At 41.9% G+C, this 24,021-nt stretch overlaps 3 protein-coding genes across 3 annotated transcripts in view; 1 reads left to right on the forward strand and 2 right to left on the reverse strand.

Annotated features, from left to right (window-relative positions):
• The window catches only part of lgr6 (leucine-rich repeat containing G protein-coupled receptor 6), a 44,459-nt gene extending 27,758 nt beyond the window's left edge, over positions 1-16,701 (forward strand). The window contains exons 5-18 of the mRNA XM_078255088.1: positions 2,379-2,594; positions 2,771-2,842; positions 5,654-5,722; positions 6,138-6,209; positions 6,771-6,842; positions 9,622-9,690; positions 10,099-10,170; positions 10,460-10,525; positions 10,618-10,689; positions 11,091-11,162; positions 11,867-11,992; positions 13,373-13,527; positions 14,143-14,223; positions 14,363-16,701. Coding sequence (XP_078111214.1) covers positions 2,379-2,594; positions 2,771-2,842; positions 5,654-5,722; positions 6,138-6,209; positions 6,771-6,842; positions 9,622-9,690; positions 10,099-10,170; positions 10,460-10,525; positions 10,618-10,689; positions 11,091-11,162; positions 11,867-11,992; positions 13,373-13,527; positions 14,143-14,223; positions 14,363-15,618 — 2,470 coding nt within the window. The 3' untranslated portion in view covers positions 15,619-16,701. The remainder of the gene's footprint in view (positions 1-2,378; positions 2,595-2,770; positions 2,843-5,653; positions 5,723-6,137; positions 6,210-6,770; positions 6,843-9,621; positions 9,691-10,098; positions 10,171-10,459; positions 10,526-10,617; positions 10,690-11,090; positions 11,163-11,866; positions 11,993-13,372; positions 13,528-14,142; positions 14,224-14,362) is intronic.
• Positions 16,702-16,786: 85 nt separating this feature from the next.
• Positions 16,787-19,184, reverse strand: ube2t (ubiquitin-conjugating enzyme E2T (putative)). Its single transcript, XM_078255090.1, has 7 exons — positions 19,046-19,184; positions 18,583-18,692; positions 18,399-18,468; positions 18,186-18,291; positions 17,989-18,087; positions 17,522-17,605; positions 16,787-17,111 (listed from the first exon to the last, which is right to left on the reverse strand). The coding sequence occupies exons 2-7, from the start codon at positions 18,689-18,691 to the stop codon at positions 16,995-16,997; spliced, it is 585 nt and encodes a 194-aa protein (XP_078111216.1). The 5' UTR covers position 18,692; positions 19,046-19,184; the 3' UTR covers positions 16,787-16,994.
• An 825-nt stretch (positions 19,185-20,009) lies between these two features.
• Positions 20,010-23,783, reverse strand: LOC144520958 (putative methyltransferase YdaC). The gene is made up of 4 exons (XM_078255093.1): positions 23,626-23,783; positions 21,778-22,034; positions 21,291-21,471; positions 20,010-21,099 (listed from the first exon to the last, which is right to left on the reverse strand). Coding segments are annotated over exons 1-4 (594 nt in total). The 5' UTR covers positions 23,627-23,783; the 3' UTR covers positions 20,010-20,944.
• Positions 23,784-24,021: the final 238 nt, after the last annotated feature.

The raw sequence follows: 24,021 nt of genomic DNA on the forward strand, positions 1-24,021 counted from the left end.
TTTCCTCTACTTGTTCAACAGCTACATTATTCAACATCAAATTCAACCGAGGCCTAGAGCTTAAGGTATGTTTTGTACCAAATACAATGCTTTTAGTCTTTGACATGTTTAGAAATAGTCTATTGTTAATAACCCATTCTAATGCTATCTGCAACTCTTTGTTGAGTGTTGCAGTTATTTCATTAATAGTGCATATTGTTGTATCATCTGCATACATGGACACATAAGCTTTTTTTAAAAGCAAGTGGAAGATTGTTAATAAAAATTGAAAATAATAAAGGGCTGAGTGAACTTCCTTGTAAAATTCCACACTCTAAATGTTTTGTGTCAGAAAAGCTTCCATTAAAGAAAACTCTTTGTGTTCTGTAGGATACATCATTTTCTATCCATGATAAAGCAGATGGTGCAAAACCATAACATACAAGCTTTTCCAATAACAATTTGTGATCAATAACATCAAAGGCAGCACTGAAGTCTAACAGCACAGCAACCACAATATTCCTCTGATCAATTTCCTTTAACCAATCATCCGTCATTTGTGTAAGTGCAGTGCATGTTGAGTGACCTACCCTATAAGCGTGCTGATACTTGCTTGTCAAATTGTTAACAGAAAAGTAGCTCTGTATCTGGTCAAATACAATTGTTTCCAATAGTCTCAGAAGGAGACATACAGTGTTTTGAGTCCCAACCCACAGGTTAAGCAGTGTAATCACCACTGATTAGTTCCACAAGCCACATTAATCAATGTAACCCTGTTTTTATAGATTTGATGGTAGTGAAATATGCTCCTTCAAGTTCCTCGTTGTGTAAAATGTTGGCCATCTGGGGAATTAAACCAGAGGAGGCAGGTCCACAGATCTCCTGGATCATTTAAGAGAATTTTCTCCTTCTGTCTCTATTTCTCTCTCCAGTAATCGTACCTCAGACTTTGATGTGATGGACAGGAAATAGTTGCTGCTTTATTGGCTTCTGTGGAACATTCCTGGTTCTGTCTGGACCTTCTGGAGACCTGGCAGGTCCACCCAGAGGAGCAATTATTATTTTGCCCTGGAGAACAGACCAGAAAGTTGAAGGGTCTTCCGTAGCTTTCATCCTGCGATTTGGGTCAGGGACAAACAATGTCCACAGTTGGAGTGCACAGGATGCACACGGGCGATGTTTAGCACCGAAGAAAATGAGCACACGCTCAGGATGTAGACAAGATGAACATTTCTTGAAGCTGTTTGTGTGTGCGCGTGCACATGTTCATGTGTATTTACATGTATGCTGGAGGGTGTTTCTCTGTGTGCCTGTGTGTGAGCATCTGCCAGTGTATACAGTTGCCTCTTCTGATGGAACATTTCCCTGGGGAGAAAAGCCCAGAGTTCAGAGTTCAAGTTCAGATTTCACTTTGATGATGCTGTTTGTTTAATGAAGCCTCCAACGGGTGAGGAAGCTGAGAAGGAGCTCTTGCGCCAGAATCAAAGAACCACAGTGGAAGATTGATAAGGGAGGATGTTTGAAAGACGAACAAGAGTTAAGGAGTGAGACGCAAAGGGGTTCGAAGCGGCTGGGAATGCATCAGTGAAGATGTAAGAAACAAAATGTGAGTGTGAGAGCGGCTGGAGGGAGGAGGAAAAGGAGATTGTGAAGGGCCAAAAGAAAGAATAGCGAGAGGAAGTGGTTTCAGCTTGTCAACTCGGCCCTGAGGAGATCATTCATCACTATGGACAGTGTGTATGCATGTATGCATTTACGTGTGTGGGGGGGTGTCATAGTCCACACTCGTTGCCTGTGGGTTGAGGACACCAAGGGAAAGAGGAGACAAAGGTTTGTTTGGTTGAAGAGATGAAAGAGATGTGTTAGAGCATTTGTGTGTGTCTGATGTTGTGTTTGTGTATGAGTGGTGGAAACACCAATGACTGATGGTGACAGTGGGACTCCAATGGAAAGAGTGGAGGAGGTAGGAACAGCTGAAGATGCGTCTATAACTGTTCATCCCTCCTTCCGTCTTTCCACTTTTCCAGGCATTGAGGAAAGTTGGCTTTACACAACATAAATAAATTGAGGTAGAATAAAACAAGCCCGTCCTACACGTTTGTATCTGCATTTTTCTCATCTTACATTTCATACATGTCTGTGCTGGTAAAGCTAGATATGGCTTAATTAGCATGGGAATAAATCATAACGAAGAGCTTTTAAGACGCTGCAGCAAAGATGAAAGGAGAATAAAAGATGTGTAATTCTCATAATAACCTTCCTGTAAGCCAAAGTGTTTCACTGCCACGATAAACAACCACTAATGCACGCACAAGCACGAATACACATGCACATAAGCAAACATACTGTACTTAGACTTGGTGATTATCTTGCTAAGCTCAGTTCCTCTTACCCTGCAGGCGTCTTGACGCTAACCTGTTGTCTGAGGTTCCGGCTGGGGCCTTCAGAGGGGTACGCTCCCTGAGACACCTGTGGTTGGACGACAACTCCCTAACAGAGATCCCAGTGACGGCCCTGGACTCTCTGCCCTCCCTGCAGGCCATGACGCTGGCCCTCAACCAGATCACACACATCCCAGATTATGCATTCACCAACCTCTCCGCCCTTGTCGTATTGTAAGTGACATCTGGATTTGTTTACTTAAAACTCTCCTGAGTCTGGGTTTCTCAACTTACAAGAAAAAATTATTTGTTCCGTAGACTTAGAACAGGGCGGTGTTGATTGCAGTATGGAAATGTTTTTGAGACAGTAATTTCTGATTTGTTGAAAAATATTCGTGGCCTTTTTCCAGGCACCTCCATAACAACCAAATCCAGAGCATGGGCGCGAGATGTTTTGAAGGTTTACACAGTCTGGAGACACTGTGAGTATTGCACAAACATGCACGCAGCAGGCAGGCGCACACACACACACACACACACACGCAAGCAAACTTCGGACGGTCTTTCTTCCTCAATATATTAAAGTCAAGCTGTGTCAAACAAATGGACCTTGTGTAGGGCAACCACAAGGTCCCTGCCATCTCTCTCTCTCACACACACACACACACACACACACACTTTTAAACGCAAGACATTTTTACTATCTTGCACACGCACACAAGTGATTTCATTTAATAGGCCCAAATAAGTAGCTCCTCTGTTTCCCCAAACACTGTGATGACAAAGTATCAGCAAGTATCAACATTCCTTCTGTATGGTTGTCTTTACCACAATTACATTGTCTTAGAATAACTAAGATATATGAAGAACTTAATGAAATATAACTTCAAAAAGGTAATATAACCAAGAGCCACCAATTTACTCATGTTTTGTTTTCTGTTTGGTGTTGGAAAATCTGAAATGAATGTGTTCTTATAAATCTTATATACCAAGTGTGCCAAAGAATACTGCAGGAGGAATAAGTGTAGTGCTAATTCACAAAGTCATAATGATTAATGTCCTGGTAATTTCAGCAGGTGCTTGAACGTTGTTCAAAACCACAACCAAATGAACAGATCAAACAGGAAAGTGAAAATGAAAAGTTCCTCTTTGATTGCCTTGAAGTAACATCAACAGATTCTTCTGTGTTTTGTAAAAATAATTGCTAAGCAGCGCTGAGGTCAAATATGGCTCAGCGTGGCTACAGGAGAGTTGTTGAGCGTACGTGCCGTAGCTTCAATAACTGGATCCTAACCACACACCACTGTGGAAACCGCAGGAAACTGACAGCCTCATGAAAGAGGTGGAGAAAGAAAGTGAGACAGTGCAACTATGTCTCCTGCAAAATTCATGGTGGTCTGATGAAAACACAGTTACTGGCATGCTGCTTAACAACCTGTTGAAGTGTAAAAAAATCGTGCGTTTCTTTTTATGAGCATGTGTGTGGGCACATACGTGTGTGTGTGTGTGTATGCAGATAAGCAAGTACTTCTGCTGTGCACTCATAAGCGTATGACCCGCTTAACACTCAACTTAAAAGCCATTATCCATGCTGGGAAATGTGAGGGAACAGGGTTTAAGTCAGGGGTGCCATGCTTAAGAGGATGAAGGGAAACTAGAGAATGAGAAAAAAAAGAATGGACCTCTCTCTGGACCAGAATAGTGTGTGTTAAAGTGTTTGGGCCGTCAGCGGCGAGGAGAGACAGATGATTCAGCGGGTAAGATGACAGGTGTCATTGACGTAAGGATTGCGCTGGTATGAGGGGTTAATCTCTCACAGCGGCCTCGCTTATGAGAAATATGAGAGACCATCTGCATCACTACATCCCTCCCCAACCCCTAGCGTGTATTAAAAAATCATTACTATGAGGAGCCATCCAGGGGACTGCTGGAAAACATAACTGTGTATGCAAACAAGAACGAGCAGAAACAGACAGACAAACATTTCACAACATCCAATGATGCTTGGAGAAAAACACACATATTATCTAGAAGTACTTCATCAAAGGCATTTTTGCTGTCTACTTGAAAAGAATAAAAACAAATCCAGTTGGCTATGACTGAGTACTTTTAGATATCCTTTGACCTGGACAGCTAAGAATATTCAAAGACAGCACGCATACCCAGGCATGTCTGTGGCAAAGGACATACTATGTATGCACAAACATGCATGCTACACACTTTTCCCATGTACACAATAGATGTCTGATCGGGCTGAATTTTTCTGTCCGAGCCCGACACAGTTAAAATCTCGGTTTTTTTCCACATACTAATGACACATGTACGTTTGTTTGTGTGGAAAGCTTTTATTAAGCAACTATAGGAAGGCATTCGGAAATGTCAACAGATGAGCGCATCAGCACACACGGGGGAACGTTAATAAGCTGTTTAATTTAAAATGTTCAATGTGTTAACCTTTCCTGATTGCTTCGTTTATGACCGTGATCAGAAAACCAGGGGAGACTCGTTACCTCCAGGGCCGACGTTATATAACGTTAGGGTTAAAATCCCATCTCTGGTGAGCAAATGAATGAACTTGGCTTTCAGTCTAGGGTTTATCTCGGACACCGCACACACTGTGTTCAAAACTTAAACTTATTCCACCAACTCTGCTCCGGTCGCATCTACACGTCTGCTTCCTCTTTCTCTTTCTCTCTTCTGCCCACTTTCCACACGCACTGAGCTTTCTTAAAGGAGCCGCAGCACCATTTTACAACAAATGCCTTATCGCGCTGATTTGACCGAGCATGATCCGAACCCGACCATAATTTCTAAATATCTGTTCGAACCCGGCCTGGCCCGTCGGGTACCGTCGGGACCCTGTCGGGCTCGGGTCGGGTATCCATGCCTTAGTATACAAGCACATCTACAGTTCATTCTCATACACAGACAAGAATTACAGTAAAACTCATTTTGCCACCTGCGTAGGAGCTGTGTCAACTATACTGTATCATTGGTTGTTTTGATCCAGCGTTTCCTTGGAAATTAATCAGACGCAGACCTAAATAATCAGGTCAGAGCAGCAAAGGTCAAAGGTCAAATTCAAACTTCACACTCTACAGCTGTCAGCCTCTCAGAGCGGAGATGAAATGGCTGTGCATACATATGCAATCAGGCACGCGTTCTCACACACGGAAATACAGAATATCATATATGGTTGAACTATGATTGCAGAGAAATAAAACCTCCATCATGCCTTGGCCTTTTTCAATAAATTATGTAATCATGACTGATTATCTTACTGTCTCTCTCAGGGATTTAAACTACAATGATTTGCAGGAGTTCCCTGTGGCCATCAGGACACTAAATAAGCTTCAGGAACTGTGAGTACACACATATACACACACACACACACACACACACACCTGCCTGACATGACTATCGTGGTTGCGTTATCCCAAGTAATCCCGTTAAGTGATTTTAATGTGGCACTCGGATACAATCTCTCTCGCCCTAAGCAGGTGCTGGCTACACACCCACGCACCCACTCGCCTGCACGTACACACACACAAACCATGTCTTCTCTCAGCTTCAGCAGATGTTCCACGGCGTGCATATGTGACACAGATACAGCATATGTGTGCGTGTTTACATCTCATTTATCCAAAAATGTTTTTCAGCTGTGCAATGGCAGTTGCACATGAGGACATATGACTTGCCCAAACACGCACAAATACACACACAAAATCAGAAACATTGATAAACTGTTTGACTAACAGTATGTTTTTATATTTGCAGGGGCTTCCATAACAACAATATCAAAGCCATCCCTGAGAGGGCCTTCGTGGGAAACCCTCAGCTCCAAACCATGTGAGCTTAATGCTTAAAGGTGCTGTAGGTAGGATTGTGAAGATCCAGGACTTAGCAAAAAATTTGAACATCGACAACTTCTCAGTCCCTCCCCCCTTTCTGCTAAAGGCCAAAATGGTCTTCGAAGCCCCTCCCCCCTTTCTGCTAAAAGCCAAAACGGTCTCCTAAGCCCCTCCCCCCACAATGGAGAATAAATGCGTGTGCATGAGCAGTGATTGACACGCAGTTAGACACCACCCCTGGCCCTGACTGGTGTATCTGAACAGGGAGCGGTGGATTTTTGCAAATCACACTACAGGCTGTAGGTGGTGCCAGAGGAGCTGGATTTTTTTATTTTTTATTACATGCTTCATGTAGTTCTACTGGAACATAGGGTCAGTTTCAGCAAATATGAAAGAAAGTTAGTTTTATAAGTCTTACCTACTGCATCTTTAATGTGCACATACTGTTAGATAAACACATAATTGCCATTTCATGTCAACCTCATGTACAGTGCAAGTCATTCCTCTAAAGAAATTAATCTGAATATGTCCATATCAATTTTCAATTTCTTTCTTGCAGTCATTTCTATGAAAACCCCATCCAGTTTGTGGGAAAATCCGCTTTCCAGTTCTTACCTAAGTTGCACACACTGTGAGTATGCGGTCAGTAGGAACCATTCCAGTGAGTTAGCCCAAACACTGTTTAAATCATCCTCTGTCCCTAGCAGTGAGAGTTGAGTGGACATGTGTAATGGCCTACTGACTGATGTTGTGTTAGCCTATTGCTGTGCTCTGTGCTGATGTGGTAAGAGAGAGTGTGTTGTAAGAACATGTTGAATGGTGTGACTTATGATGTCTTGTGAGAGAGCCAAAACAGCTTGTGTTGATGTTGGAGGAAAAGTATGATGGCTAAAATGAGCTGTTAGACAAGGTCTGTGTGTGTGTGTGTGTGTGTGTGTGTGTGTGTGTGTGTGCGTGTGTGTGCAGTGTTGGGAAGGATACTTTCAAAACGTATTCCGTTACAGAATACATGGCAAAAAATTTAATTTGTAACGTATTCTGTTACATTACTCAATCTGAGTAACGTATTCTGAATATTTGGATTACTTCCACATTGAATTGCATTTTATAAGTGTAGGAATGCGCCCATCAAATCCTGCTTACTAAACAGGCCTATTCTGTTGTGTTCTTCTGTTCCAACTGGCTGAATGTGTACCTAAACAAGCAGATAGATTGTTGTATTTACATACTACACAAATCTAACCACAGTCTAAGCTACCACAAGCTAATTTTAGCTAACGTTAGCTAGCATGTCAAACGGGGCTGGTCTAGGGTGACCAGACGTCCCCAGTTTCGGTGACCTGTCCCCGGCTGGAGCTGTCCCCGGAAATGTCCCCGGTTTTCAAAACGAGCACTTTTATGAACGTAAATACAAGCTGGACAATTGACGTCCTATTAACTTACATTGTAGCTTGTTTTGCCGTTGCCGACTGCAGCGATCTCGTTTAATACTGGACCAATGTCAAAGGAAAATATTTCCTCAATAGTTTTACCTTATTCCGATACTCAATGAGCTGTTGCAGAAACAAGCCCAGCGTGAAGCAATAAAGCAAAAGCTGTCAGATAAATGCAGTGCAGTAAACATTACAACATTTCCCTCTGAGGTGTAGTGGAGTACAATATGAAGTAGCAGCAGGGGCGATTCTAGGATCAGACCTTTAGGGGGGCTCAGCCCCTATAAGAATGTGACACGGATATAGTGCATGCAAAAGTGTTAATCTGCGCCATGAAATTACCAACTTCTTCACAACCGCACACCTGCTCTCCCTCTGACAGATAGAGACTCAGCCAAAGGCGTGAGTCTGGCAAAACCACCTCAACCAGAATCTAAGCTTTCCAATGATATTAGCGCCAGTTGCTGTAACAAATGCAGAAAATTAACATTGAACTTACATGAAATGTTATCATATTTGCATTCTGCATAAATCTCTGCACACCATTACTCTCTGTGAAATATTTCACAAACTCTTTACTCCACACATGCATTGGTACAACAAGTGGTTCCGGGTAATCTGGTTTTGAAATTGCAACAAAATTTCTAGAAGGTCTCCAACTTTGGGCCAAAATTATAATGCATTCTCATGTAAACTATTTATGTCAGCACAGACATTTTTGTAAATTGCTTAGCCAGTGTATTCCACCATAATGGTTATTATATTGCCAGATTCCAGACAATCCCACTTACTTATATATTATCCCACTTATAAATATGAATATATATTTATACTGTTATGCTTCCTAGTGACATTAATGCAAAAATATGAAGAAAAAACTATTCAACCGGTGTGTGCATGGTTAAAATTCTGAAGTGCAAAATAGTTCAGGCTACAGCACAAATACAGTATTTCCATCCATAGATAAGAATAATCAAGTCTTACCTCTGAATTTCTCTTCAAAGTGCACCAGATTGATGCATTTAAACGTTAAAATAGACAAAATGTTCTTACAGGGGAGCATGCCCATGGACCCCCCCAAGGGGGGCTTGTACCCCAGTGCAGTTCTAGGTCTTGTGACGCCCCTGGGGCAGTGTCCCCGTTTTAAGTTTTAAAGTTTTAAAGATAAAAACATTACCTTTTTTGGAGGTATTTACGCTTCTGAGCTGATCCCGGATTCCCGGATTTTGTGTCAGAAATCTGGTCACCTTAGGCTAGTCAGTCTTTCAACTGCTCTGGGGCTAGTAAATCAGCACATAGGAGAATGTAAAGTCGCACGTCACTAAGCAGGTAGCTACCTGATAAAACTATAAAATAGCAAGGTGACCAGTAAAACTACAGCAGAAAACTACCCCTGGCTAATTAAAAAAAACTTACTTTAAGATGCTTCTTCAGGTTGGAGGTGGAGTAATTTGGACGCTGAAAGGAAGTTGGTTGCTGGCAAGCCGAGGTTGCACTGCACAGTTATATTTCGTTCTCCCTTCTCTTTCTTTAATGTGAAATACTGTTTGAATTTCCAAGATAGAAACACATTCCTGCCCTGACTCTGTTGTGCCGGTTCCGACTCCATTGTGACCAATCACGCAAATAGCTAATTTTTTCGTTTTCATATTGTGGCTTCTGGGAAAATGCATGGAATTGCCTTAATTTATTTAGAGAGTGAATAAACTCGTGAAACAGAGAAGTATCGTCATGTAATCCATTGATTTCAACAATGTAACTGTATTCTAAATACCAACTATTTAAATTGTAACTGTAACGGAATACAGTTACTCATAATTTGTATTCTGAATACGTAACGCCAGTACATGTATTCCGTTACTCCCCAACACTGTGTGTGTTAGTGAGAGAGAGAGTATGGTATGAGAGAGAGAGAGAGAGAGAGAGAGAGAGAGAGAGAGAGAGTGTTTTCTGACACTTTTCTCCCTGATGCTGCAGTTCCCTTAACGGGGCAACCCAGATTCAAGAGTTTCCCGATCTGAAAGGAACCACCAGCCTGGAAATTTTGTGAGTTCTCTTTTACCCCCCCCACACACACACGCACACACACCACTACACACACGCATGGAATTATATCACCACATACAACAGCAAAGAATGTGAAAAGACACTGAGGTTGATGATGACAGAGATGTTTTCCTTGACATACATCAGAGAAATTAAGTGGAGAGCGATACGGATAAGCAGGAGAAAAATAGAATAAATAAATAATGTGTGTGTTTTAGGATTCTAGGAGAGAAAGGGACAGAACAGCACACAAGTGATAGGGAGGGGTAAGCTAGTTATGCCAGCCAGTAATAGTTTTGGCGAACCTAAACAGCTCCCTGTCTGACCAAGTTAGACTCACAGGAGTGGGGGATCCTTTCGCCTGCCTGCACTTCAACAATGATCAGAGGATTCTCCTTTTCTCTACAGGACCCTGACTCGGGCCGGTCTCTCAGCCCTCCCTCTGGATCTATGTGAGCAGCTGCCTCGCCTCAGAGTGCTGTGAGTACACACATGGGGGGAGAGTAAGAGGTACAAAAACTGATACACAAAACACAACTGTGGAGAGTTGTGCCCCCAAGCAATCATTTATACAATCACTGTGCTATGAAATACAATCATCCCCCCCCCCAAGGAAATTATTGTCCTGCTATATTGCCTTGCTCACAGAGCCGACTGTTCCCTGAAATAATCCTGTCACCCCCATAATTTCCCACGCTATAAATCCACAGCTGGTCACTGTGTTTATGTGTGCCTTGTGTGTGTGCTTGTGCTTTCTGTATTGTTGTAGGGAGCTGTCCTACAACCAGATTGAGGATCTGCCCAGCTTTTACCGCTGCTCTGCACTGCAAGAGATGTGAGTTTGCGCACACATATGCATCAAAATGAAAGTTTGAAATCTGTTTCCCAGCACTTTTTACATTGTTCTGTATGCATTCTTCTCAACAGAGGGCTACAACATAACCAAATCAGAAGGATAGAGTCAAGCACCTTCCAGCAGCTCACCTCTCTAAGAGCACTGTAAGTCAACCTTTGTTGTAACTGTTCATTTTCTCCCACATGTCACACATTTATCATCTAGATCAGTGGTTCCCAACCTTGGGGTCAGGACTCCACCAAGGGGACACAAGGTATACCTGAGGTTTCATCAGATGATTAACAGGATAGGAGAGAAGAAAATACTAGTCTACCTCTAAAACATATCGAAATGAAACTATCTGTGCAGGGTAAATCAACCATAGTATGATGAGATGTCACAAACAGACATGTCATAAGAATATAAGGTTGCAAAACATGGGTCAAGCTCAAACTATGTAGACTTATGACCTATTACTGACATCTAGTGGTGATCAAGTTACAACATTCAATGTTCTCTGTCATTTTAGTCCATTTCACTTCACTTTCATTCATTTTTCTGTCAGGGATCTGAGCTGGAATATGATTGAGTGGATCCACCTGGATGCCTTTGCCTCGCTTCACTCTTTGAGCAAACTGTGAGTAAACACAGATACATTACTATCACTTAGACTCTTCTCCCTTTTATCTGGTCCTTCTGCAGTGTTACTCTTCTCCCCTAGAAAGCACGCCAAATTTAATGGGGTCGCCATGGTTTGGGGGAGGGTGGGGATGTTTGTTCTGTTTCTGTGATGTATAAGGTTTTGTGATGTCTTAAAGCCTGTACTATCATTGAATTTCCACCTGTATACTATCAATAAAAAATGTATCACAAAAAAAAGAAGACACGCTGAATTTGTGTATCTTTGAGTAAAGTTAAGCTATATGTCAGAGACTTCGCCTTATACAAACACTCCACACTTGACTGTGTGTGCCACAGAAAAAGTGTTGTCTTTGGCTGAGTCTACAGAGAACACTGATATGCATTTATTCTTTGAAAAACCTCTGTGTGGCCAGGAGATTCATCTCAGGTCATGCCAATACAAACTGCTTCATTGTGTGAAGACTGGTTGAAGTATGCGTAGCTAAACAAGCAGATACACTGCATCTGACAGGAAGTGTTATCTGGAGGGAATCTGATAGAGCCTTGTCTGAACCGTTTTAAATATATCTGAGAGACAAGGTCTTTTTGTTACCAAGAACGACCCTCGGCAATATGTGAAATGAAAACACATTTTACACTGACTTAGTCTGATCTGACACCCATACTCTTCTGTTCGTTCTCAATTTCTTTCTATCTCAGGGATTTGACTGAGAACCGTCTCAGCTCACTACCTTTTGCCGGTTTGGGGGGTCTCACTCATCTCAAGCTGAGGGGAAACACAGAATTGTATGAGGCCTTCAGTCCTGATTACTTCCCCCGTATGAGGTAACACAAACACACCATTATGCATCCTTTTATTTTTTCTTAGTTAATGTTTACTTTGTGTTTTTTGATCCAAAACTTACATAGACAGTTCAGATTTTTTTGAAGTGGGGTTGTATGAGGTACTTATTCAAAGTCAAATTTTTACCTACAGGAGATGACGGTCAGCATGCTCCCAGTTTAGAGAAGCAGGCAGCAGTACTGACATGGAAGCTAAGCAATGTACTGCTGTTGACGGGGCAGCAGCAATACGTATTTTAACCACTTAAAAAAAAGATATCAGTTTAAGTGTACACTATATTTAGAATATTTTCACCACTTTACCTTCCCATCAGATAGCTCTTTCCAATGGGGAAGTAACCGAATGAGGCAGCAACTCCCCGTAAATTATTATTGTTTTTTTTCAAAAGGAGTCTGGTGGCTTTAAAGAGAGCATGGACGTAACTGCTTCAGTTCCCCGTTGGAAAGGGCTGTCTGACAGCAAGGTAAAGCGGTGAAAATATTCTAAATATAGCGTACACATAAACCAATATTTATTTGTTTGGGTGGGCCTTTTATTTTAGATGGCTAAAATACATTATGCTGCTGCCCAGTGCACAGCAGGACATTGTTTTGCTTCCATGTCAGTACTCCGGTCTGTTTCTCCAAACTTGGGATGTGCCATCTACTGTAGGTAACACACTGAACATAAGTACCTCATACAACCCCACTGCAAAATATCTGAACTATCCCTTTAAGATGATAATTTACCAGATGGGTAACCTGTGGCTGTAAGGGACAATGCATCACTTACCATCTCTTCAATTATCCTTCCTCTCACAATTTTCTATTAACACCTTTAATTTACCAAAAGCAGCCAAGGCTGACAAAAAGCTAATTACACTGTATCCCTGCAAGCCATTCCTGAACTGAACTTCAACAATGAGGAAGCATTTGTCAGCAGCAAGTTAAATCTTGTTACAAAGATCCCTGAAGGCCTGAAAAGGTGCAATTGAAATGGAGAGTGATTTTCAAAGACATAGGAGATGGCAAGTGATCATGTGCCAATGTCAGTTACTGTAGCACATCAAAACAGAACTCCTGGCAGAAGGCCATTTCAAAAGCATGTACATTACATTTCTGTATACAACCATCTACAGCAAGATTAGAAAACTGAGTTTCACCTATGCGTTGCTTATAGCTAGATTTTTCACATGTACGCAGGAGCAGATTCATAAGCCCTTGCAGAGCTTTGAGACGTTATGTAAATATCCAATATTGTATGTAAAAGCTAAGCTGGTAATGCTCAGGCTCACATTAAAATTAACATAACTTGTTAAACCATCTGTTGTGGCATTGTTTTTGCTGATCTATTGTCAATACTGTTCCATCTGTTTGTTACAGGGTAATAGAGATGCCTTATGCCTACCAGTGCTGTGTGTATGGTTGCTGTGATAGCTACAAGCCAGTAGGCCAGTGGGACACAGAGCAGAGCAACACTGACGAGGACCTACACAAAAGGACTGTAGCCATGTACCCTATCCATGCTGACACACACTGTAAGAAATTACACCATTACGATATCTGTGCGAGCATATATGCAGTATAAAACACACATGGTACACACCCGGGGCAGGGTGGGGTAAAGTAATAGACAGAAATCTGAGCGCCATATGTCTTTGCTCATTGACGAATTATTGACACAAGCCCACTTGAAACATGTCAGAGCCTCGCTGAAACCACAGCTACCTGGCAGCTGATGCACACTTCACTTGAGTGTTGACCCTTCCACACATTCCTGTGGCAATCATAAAATTTAAACACCAATAAACCAAAATTAAGTTGAAATTAAAACCATTAAACCTACGCCATTAAAGCCGAAAATAAACAATTGCTGGGTGTACCAAAAGATACAATAACAAAAGATGACTGAACCATAACATATCACTGATTAAAATTGATTCACCTTTAATTGTTAGATAAACAGTCTTGATGATCAAATCCAATGCAAGTGCCAATTATGTTCTACTTTTTTTAGTGTAAAAGAATGTTAAATCACCTTCTTTATCACACCAGTGTCACACACAATCCAACATGCATATACTGTGTACACTTACACATGCAGCCTAAGCTGTCATAAAACCTTAGCTAACCCTGGCATTGCTTTATTTCAGATGACCCTGACCTGGAGGAGTTCCAACTGGAAATAGAGGAATCCAAACTACAGACCAGTGTCCAATGCACACCCACTCCAGGTAACATGAATTACACTTTCAGTGATGAGGATCAAGCTGGCTTTCAGATTGTTTGTCATAACTACAGTGTAAGGAAACTGAGGCATGAATTCACTGTTTACAGTTCTACAGCTACAGCTGATGATTTGTGTGTTTGCAGGTCCTTTCCGTCCCTGTGACTCTCTGTTGGGCAGCTGGCTGGTTCGTTTGGGCTTGTGGTTCATCTCCTTGGTGTCTCTTCTGGGGAACTCCCTCCTGCTCCTCTCCCTCTTCGGCTCACCCGGCTACCTGTCACCTCTCCGCTTCACTGTGGCCTGCATGGGTGCTTCCAACCTGCTGACGGGTGTGTGTACATGCACCCTAGCCCTTGTGGATGCTCTAACCCTGGGAGAGTTTGGTCATCATGGTGCCCGCTGGGAGGGGGGTCCTGGTTGTCAAGCGACGGGATGGGTCTGGGTGTTTGCATCTGAGGCAAGTGTATTGCTGCTGACTCTGGCAGCTGTGCAGTGTGGCGTGAGTGTGACATGTGCCCGTGCCTATGGGAAGTCCCCATCCCTTGGGAGTGTGCGCACATGTGCGCTTTTCTGCCTCACTCTCTCCCTCACTCTTGCTTCTCTTCCACTGGTAGGAGTTGGAGAGTACGGGTCCTCACCTTTCTGCCTTCCCTCGCCCCTGCCACCCCCATCCTCTCGACTACCATCCTCCCTGGGCTTTCCCTTGGCGCTCATTATGATGAACACCCTGTGCTTGCTTATAGTCACAGGCTCATACATCCGCCTATACTGGGAGTTACTTAGGGGAGAGTGTGAGGGCCTGTGGGACTGCGCTATGATCAAACACGTTGCCTGGCTAATATTCACAAATGGCCTCCTCTATGTACCAGTAGCTTTTCTCTCCCTCTGCTCCCTCCTGGGTCTCCTCTCTCTGGGCGACGAGGTGTTAAAATCAGTTCTCCTGCTTCTCCAGCCCCTGCCTGCCTGCCTCAACCCCCTCCTCTTCCTCCTCTTCACACGAGAGCACTCCCAGTTTTTCTTCTGGCCTCACCCCAAAGCACGACCACAGCTACGCCGGGATCACACCCTGGACTCGCTGGTTTCTGTGGAAACAGAGAAGAGCTCCTGCTCCGATTCGTCAACACAGGTGTCACTCGCTGATGCTGACGGCCTTTACAGTGGGGGGTCCTCTCTCCAACCCCGACTGGAACCAATCAGATTTTCCCACTGCTCCTCTACTTCCTCTGTTCCTCTCATCCCTTGCCAGATACCCACTCCCACAGCCAAAGATAGAGACAGAGTGACAGGAGGCGGGAGCCTGAATGACGATGAATGTCTGAAGAGTTTGGATCAAGATGTGATTTATAACACTTGCCCTCTGTATCACTCTACCATGAATCCCTCTCTGAACTCTCATCCATGAGCCTCCAAGTTAGCTGTCTGAATAGCTGGGACACTATGGACACTTAAAGGACCACCATCGAACAGCAGCAGCAAGACCAGCTCTGGGTTTTCAATCCTCAAGCACCTCAGAATAAGTCCACACAGAGACAGTACTCTAGAGAAGTCTATGAGAACACAACAAGGTGCCTCTGAAAATGAAGAGTGCAACTAAAAGTTCCATTCACAGTTAAGACTATTAAAGGAAACACCACAATACATGTCTGTTAAAATAAAGGACTACTTCAGACACTACCCAGTGGACTGCTTCAGTCATGAACTCGCATGACAAAAATAAAAGCTCCAATAAAAGCTGTTAACTACATGGAAAGTCTAAGCACCAGACAAATCCATGGTTTACCCAGGGGGAATTGATTTAGAACCAGTAGAACTTTAAGTGTAAATGTTTATACTGAAATGTGATCATGAGACATGCAGCTTAGAGGTTACAGATTGTTTGGTTATATTTTAAGTGGAGTTATCTTATTTGTTTTTGTAATGTTGTTTTTTTTTAATGTAAGTTCAATCCTATTGCTAAAGGTCTGTTTCAAAGAAAAGGAGTCATTATCAGACACACCGGGATATTTTTACCAGAGTAAGCTAACATTTTTCATTCACAGAAATGTTATTCAGATATATTTCTTTGCAAGTGTTTAATAGCTGTTATGAGAATGTTTTTTATGTAGCAACAAAATGCAACAGGTAACAGATCGCACACATTTCAAATAGTTTACATGATTTTGTCTCAAATATGCAAATCTGCCCAAACATCAGCAAGCAGTTATACAGACTTAATGGGATGTAGCTATCTTTCTACAGACATTAAAGTAGGCTAGCGATATGTACAATGTAACTACCTCTGAACTAGCATGGTATTGACTCACTACAGCCTTATGATGTCGGTCTCCCTTTTTATATGATAAACAGCAAATATATAATTTTATATTAAAAAATAAATCCTTAGTTTGTAAAATAAACTTGCTATTTAGGATGTACATACTTTGTATACAACTGGTAAGCATATGTTTGAATAAAATTATTATCTTCATACTGTATACACCATCAACCACTGTGCTTCTGCTACTACTGTGAAACACACCTCCACATCAAGTCAAGGTATTGTATGCAATACATAAAATTTGTTTGATCAATTAGTGTTTAAAATAAACTTTAATATCACAACAGAAACATAAGAATTATACATATAAATATGTGGGCAGTTCTGGATTCGGATGAGGAATGCATACATAGAAAAAAGGAAGTAGGTATAAGCACTAAATTAAAAATGTAAATTCCCTTGTATAAGGCATAGTGGGTCTGTAGAAGAGAGACCTGTGGCTCTAACAGGCAACATAGAAACTACACACAGGTTTTCTTTGCTGGTTCCTCTGCCTCCTGCTGTGCACCGAAAGCCTCTCTTTTGCGAGATGAAGATTTCTGATCTGGAGTATTTTCTTTGTTGGCCTCCACGACTCCCTGAACAAAGACAGATACAAACTATTTTAGATAATGACAGTATTGCCCATAAATACTCCTACACATCCCTAAACTGAGAATTATGAAATCTGGGGGTCACATTTTAATAATAAAACAGTATGCATCACTTTGTTGCAAGTGAATATTAAATTAGTAGAAAACATTCTATCAAGGGACCACAGCACCACCTTGTGGGCAAAATATATCACTACACAGAGCTAGTACAATGACCGACATTACAGCGCTGTGGAGCAAGTGACAATAATCATGTCACCCACTAAGAATAATAGAGCCTACCTGAGGTCAGTACATAATAACATTAAAAAAAAAGTTAAAAATGAAAACTGTTGCATTCATGAACAACAGTAAATATGTTACAACTGCTTTACCCATAGACCAGAGAGACTTACCGTGTTCTTCTGAACAGCGTGTTCTTGTGTCCACTTCCTGGCCTTCTCCGTGAACAGCTGTTTGCTGTATTTGAACTCTGATGACTGCGTTCAAAAAATGTAAACGTCTCTTTACATGTGTATACGGCGGAGATACACACAGTATCACAATTCAGATGCTCTCTACTGCAATTTTAAGACCGCAAGAGGCTGCATTTTTGTGACAAGACGTAAAAGGTGTTTCAGACTGATATCTAAAGTTATTCTGGCATTTAGCAAAACGTAAAAATGCATACTGGAAAGAGTATTTGAACCATAGTGTTATTAAGTTCTCAGCCATTCTAAAAAAAAAAGGTTTTAGCAAAAGCTCTATTGTCACATATATTTGTATTAGAATATAAAACCACCACATCGTTAATGTGTGTCAGAGCCATGCTACTCTAGCAGATAGTATGATATCTGCGAATGCAAGATTGTGTGAGACTCACTATATCGGCCATGAGTGGGTCATCTGGATTGGGCTCAGCCATGAGCAGCTGAATGGAGGTGAGGACTGTAGAGATGTTTAGGGATGGCTTCCAGGCACCCTGAATAATACAAAATAATAATAAGTTTGACAGCAGACAAACAAAACCAGATAATGCATGTGAATCATAAACAACTTTTAATAGCAATACGTTTCAACCTTTGGCGGGAGTTTGAGGGCATCATGGCAGATACGCCCTGAATTGTCAATATTTGGGTGGTAGATGGGGGTCAAGAATCGCATTTTGGGAGGCTCAAATGGGTACCTACGAGAAGAAAACAGCAGGTCAGTCATACTTGACTGCAGTTAGGTGTTTATGACGTCGAAATGGGACAGAGAACATATCAATGTTAAAACGTTGAGATAATGCACCTCTCTGGGACCTTGATCTCCAAAAGGAAGAGTCCACCTTCATATGGGGTCCCTGTTCCACCCACTATCTCTGTAAACCAGAGGAAGGGAAAGATGGTTGATCAGATAGATAAACCAGATAGTTACTTTGTCACACATGGTATATTCCTGAGAACAAACACAGTATTATGCTGAGAATACGTACGTGCCCGCAGGTCGTCTATCCGTTCCTCGATCTGCCAGCATGTTATTCCGGGAGGTGGCTCCGTGCTCAGCATCTGAAGTTCACGCTTCAAACGGGAAGCCTTCTGCATTCTGCAGAGCGGAGAATGGAGTGAACGGGAACGAGTCTTGATTAATGCAACACAAACGAATTGGTGATATTGGTACCTCATGTATTCATGTAGGCCTATTCGTTTTGACCAGACATAAAATATCCACTCGCTTTATAAAGTTACATTACATTACATATCATGTCATGTCATTTAGCTGACGCTTTTATCCAATGTGACTTCCAGTTAATGAACGTCAGCTAGCTAAGTTAGCTCTAACGTTAGGAGTTCAATCATGTCACTACGGAAACATCTTAGCAGGCGATGTCTTTTAAAGTCCAATAACCACACGGTAGTCACAATAAAATATTGTTTACTCGACATTAAATCACTTACTTTTCTCACGCTTTAACAATTGTGGTTCACTTCACAACCGCTTTTACAGCTCAACTTCACGTGTTTACCTCACAACACCGCCCGAGAGGACCAGACACCGGAGCTCTGTTTTGGATTTCCCTCGCCCTACGTCATCAACACCGCCCGCGTTCAACTTCTTCTTCGGTTTAATCGGTGATTTGCAGCTAACCGGACCATGATCGCCACCTACCGTTGAATCGCTTGGCGTTAGATAAAGATAGAGAGTACTATAGTGTTGTCTTAAAATAAAGTTTGAGCATGAAACTGTAACACCTGGCCTGTTGGATATGCTTGTAAAAAAAACATGCCTGTATATATCATATATCAAACAAATATTAATATAAGCACACATCATGTATTTTTTATGAGCCCAGCACTTAAGGAAATTATTCCACCTAATGCTCAGAAAGGTTAGGAGATTATCTCAAAAGCCGCCACCTTGCCTAGTTCTGAGATTCATTCCTGGGCCTTCTACAGCTTTTAACTTTCTCATTATCATCTGCTTACCAATTAAAATACTTAAGTCCTATCTTATCTTAGTTTTGACTTCACTGATAGTGGATGTATGGACTTAGACCTTTGGAGGCAGATATCTCGATGAGCCAGCAGCTTGTCAGGCAGAAATTGACAGCACTGGGAAAACTGTAAGATAACGCTAGCTAACACTAATTAGCTTAGCCGTCAACACTTAGATTGCTGAGAAGCTCCCTCTAGTGCCCGTTTGACCAGCCTCCTGCAGCACAATGCTACAAATGTAACTAAATGTACAGTGAATAGTAGCCTACTTTCCCTCTAGCTGGTCGGCTAACAGAAAATTGTTAAAAAAGAAAAACTTCCCTTGGACCCATGCTTGAACCTCCTCATGCAAACTAGTGCAACCTGATCTCACAGAAATACGTAAAATTTGCTGTGGCAATTTTGTTAGCCCACTCTGACAATGAGGAACAAGACAAACATCTCTTACGGTATTGTCACACTTTTAATGCTCAGAGCATGGTACACAATGCAAATGTTGGTTTGTAATATGCACCCCGTTGGACAGGTACTCTCTCTCTCTCTCTTTATACCTTGGCTTGGTCCTCCCCCTCTGATCAGGGTGGTTTCTTTCATTCAGTGTTTTGCATGCCTTTGTTTTCAAGACAAAGGGTCTATTCAGCCAAAGGTGAATTGTCTGATGACATCCAGGTGGGAAACGCCTAAGCATTTACAATCAGGTCAAGATTCCCTCAATACGATATACTTTATCGTCCCCTTAGGGAAATTTGTTTTGGACCCCCAGCTGTACACATGAATAATGCGCTGACAGTTATAAATAAAATTAAAACAAAAAACAATCCAGCACCAATTGTAGGAGTCACAGCAATAAACTGCACATGAAGTATTGCACACATCCCAGAGGTAAAAACATGTTGAATGTAACATACAGTATTTCCTTCACCCCCCAGTAAAACACCATGAAACTGAATCTCTATGGCCTCAAGCAGCATTGTTTAAATGTTTAACAGAGGTAGGAACACATTCATTTTTAAAATGGTTGAGGTTTACAGTGTCTGCCGGAGGGCAAGAGCTCATATTCTATGTGATGGGTCAGTCACTATCCTCTGAGCTTGCCTAAGAGACTGTTTGTAAACCGACTGGAGGTTCTGGTGTTCATTCCTCCCCATCAATTCAGTTATTAAACAAAAACAAATAATCTGTATTGTATTTAATTGTATATCTGTGTTTGACTTGTTTTCATTCAGGCATTTCAAATCTGCCATAGAGGGGAGAACCAATTTTCAAAAGTACCATTAAGAACAATTAAAAATCAATGTAAAACCGGATAATAAATATGGGCTAGAATACGCACAATCTCTTACTTGCAGTTTGAATTCAATCTCATTTTGAGGCAGTGGCATATATAGCCTGAAAAGTAATGTTTTTGTGCTGTTTGTCTTCCATTCTGACATCAGTAAAGCCAGAGTCTCTCAGAGCTGTCATGTAGGGCTCCTGGGGCCAGTTTGACAGCCTCAGAGTGGTCACCATCAAGCCTCCTGGGTGAGTTCAAGAGTGAAAAGAATTAATGACATTTGTGCAGAGAAGCATTGCTAAAAGACAATGATTGCTCAGAGAGTCACACCTAGGAGCAAGGTAGTAAATCACAAAACCAGTTGAGACAGGTTTTATTCTGGATAACAAATGTGCCTGGAAAATAAAGTCTTACTGCTACAAGGTCATGTCCTACCTGGTTTCATTACCCGGTGTATCTCTGTGGCTCCCTTCTCGAGGTCAGACCAGAAGTAGTAGCAGTTACAATGAAAGACTTTATCCACAATGCTGTCTGCTAGAGGCATTGCTTCTACATCACAGTGGTATAGGGTCACTTTCCCACTGGCCACAAAATCCTTCATTCGATCACTTGCCATCTTTAAGAGAAAAAAGAGAAATATTACTATTACTTTTAAATTAATATTATTACTATTCCAAAAGTAATGTCCCTGTTTCAAACACAATGTTGTCCCAGACGCTAAAGTCTTCTCAGCTTTTGTTTGCCTGTTTGCCAATGGTTTCTCCTATCTTTTCTTATTAGTGTTCCTTACAGAGGCTTCGGTTCATATGTGGCTGGTTAAGGAAGGATTTGGTTAGAATTAGTTTAAGACATCAAGACATGCATGTGATAAACAAACTTGATTTAAATACTTTATTCTACTCTGTCAGTATTTATACTTCACCTGATGCATGTATGCCGAGTAATCCACACCTATAAGGCGGCCTGTGGGCTCTGTGAGCAGTTTGGCTGCTGATTGCAGACCATGACCCGGGCCGTGACCCAGCTCCAGCACTGTGTCCTCAGGTCGGATCCCACACAGCTGAACCGTATTCTCCTCAAGAACGCGGTTGCACACTGTGAGCAACTTACTGATCAGCCACCCTGCCACTGATCGTGTCGGATGGCCAAACTCTTTCACTATTATTTCAGCCCACTTCACTGGAGAAATATGACAGAAAATACTTTTTTATACGGGTGGCTAGAAACTATTTGAGGAATTTACAAACACAAAATGCAATAGACATCGCATGGTTGAACCCCTTTAAGTTAATGTTAGTGTAAAGTGTGACCAATACATAACTAAAATTAAAAAATAATGCTCTGATAGAAACTGCTTCCACTGTGGATGAACTATTGAGTATGTTTGTCTTAAGTAATACTTGCCTGGTTAAACACTTACCAGCAGTGGTATGCTACAAAACTTTCTTTGGGCTGGTGCCCCACTGAATGCAGCTGGTGCCCTTTTTTATTTTTTTGCCCTTCACAGCTGGAACACACCGGGCGCGTAGCGTAGATACGCTGTGATAAGCCTGGCCATTCACACCTGCTTTGTGCGCCGGTCACAAAGCGATCTTTCTCCTCTCGGCTCTCTCTCTCTCTCCGATAGAAAGAGACAGGCTGAGAGGGGAAAACTGTGGTAATTGTAGCTTATATGTGGCTGTGTGTGTGCGTCACTCTCTCTGTCTGTCCGTCCGTCGGTCTCTCTCTCCGTGTGCCTGATCGCGTGTCTCGCTGTGAGCAGTCAAGACAGCCAAAATCACCATGAACCTAGGTGTTTTATTTTGAAATGTGTTTTATTTTTGTAAAGAATCCGGCTGCACTGTGTTCTTCCTGTATGTAATTACCTGGCTTGATACGCTAGCGTCTCGGCCAAGAAATAGACGAGTTCGGCTGGTCTTGACTTCTCACAGCGAGACAGAGACCGAGGGACGGACAGAGAGAGTGAGAGAGTCACACACACACACACACACACACACACACACACACACACACACACACACACACTTTACGCGTGTGGTGTGTTCCAGCTGTTAGTCCGCCACTGGATCTGGATGTCACTCAACACCACAGCAGGTTAACAGCTAGTTAGTGAGAGAACACATTGGGTCAAGCCGTCTGAATGAATCATATCTTTCTAACCACAGAACCACATTTTAACAAAATGATGTATGTGTACAAGTTTCTGATGTTAAAAGTATACACAGTACAGTAGCCTGAACAAAAGTTACATGTGTCAATTCATGTAGACAGGTGAAATAGTGGTCTGGTGATCTTAAGTTTCTTTTATGGGCTGAACATTTCTCCCACTTCTTAAGCCTAATAATACTTGCAATTGACAATATTCATGAAAAATGTTATAACAATTCCTGTGAAAACATGCGAGTCCTTTGCAGTAGGCCTACTTCAGCGGCACTACAAACATATGATGATCTAGAAACATGATTAAATGCTGTAACGTTAGATTAAACTGATACAGTATATACATTAGTTAAAATGAGCACATCTACAGTACAGTAAAATGCAACATACAAATGAATACACCAGTCATAAATCCATGTTAAACTATAATATGTATGCTAGTTAACATTAGCACTGTAACATGAAACAGCAGTAAAATGCATAGGCTACACATTACTACAGGAGTCATAATAGTCCAAAACAGCATTTCGTTCCTCGGGAGTTTTTAACACTAACCACGATCCTTTTCCTAAACTTAACTAACGTTAGTCGTTTCGGTACCAAACTTAACTGTCTTTGAGCTCTTTTTGTATCCCATAGTCATAACCTTGCTCCTCCAAATCTGTTTGGAGGACGAGGAGCTCTTCTTCTTCCTCTTGTAAATGATGGCAGTTTACACGCTACTAGGCGTCTTACTGCCCTCCTCAGGAAAGGAGGAGCTCAGGACTATTTCTGTCTTTCTTTGATCCACACTCCCATCGTTTTTTTTTTATGACTCGCTTGATTTTTATGTATTTGCCCAGAGTTTGGCATTCACATAATTAATGCGCGATAGCTATAACAGCTTTTCCCTCATAGGCCTACTCAAATTTATATAAGATGTCATTTACACTAAGCTCCCAAAAATATGCTGCTGTATTGCGCTCTTATCAAGTGCAGTCAAATGTTGTTGGACATGTCCTCCGCC

Source organism: Sander vitreus, chromosome 7, assembly GCF_031162955.1.
Source record: "Sander vitreus isolate 19-12246 chromosome 7, sanVit1, whole genome shotgun sequence".
Classification (NCBI taxonomy): Eukaryota; Metazoa; Chordata; class Actinopteri; order Perciformes; family Percidae; genus Sander; species Sander vitreus.

What these genes read in the sequence shown, in the direction of transcription:
- ube2t (XM_078255090.1), bottom strand. Translation starts at nt 18,691, where the DNA reads ATGCAGAAGGCTTCCCGTTTGAAGCGTGAACTTCAGATGCTGAGCACG. An exon ending in GAGATCAAGGTCCCAGAGAG is followed by an intron (nt 18,292 to 18,398) that starts GTGCATTATCTC and finishes TTCTTCTCGTAG; the next exon opens with GTACCCATTTGAGCCTCCCA. An exon ending in CCCTCAAACTCCCGCCAAAG is followed by an intron (nt 18,088 to 18,185) that starts GTTGAAACGTAT and finishes TGTATTATTCAG; the next exon opens with GGTGCCTGGAAGCCATCCCT.
- LOC144520958 (XM_078255093.1), bottom strand. An exon ending in ACTCGGCATACATGCATCAG is followed by an intron (nt 21,472 to 21,777) that starts GTGAAGTATAAA and finishes TTTCTCTTAAAG; the next exon opens with ATGGCAAGTGATCGAATGAA. An exon ending in ACACCGGGTAATGAAACCAG is followed by an intron (nt 21,100 to 21,290) that starts GTAGGACATGAC and finishes GAACTCACCCAG; the next exon opens with GAGGCTTGATGGTGACCACT.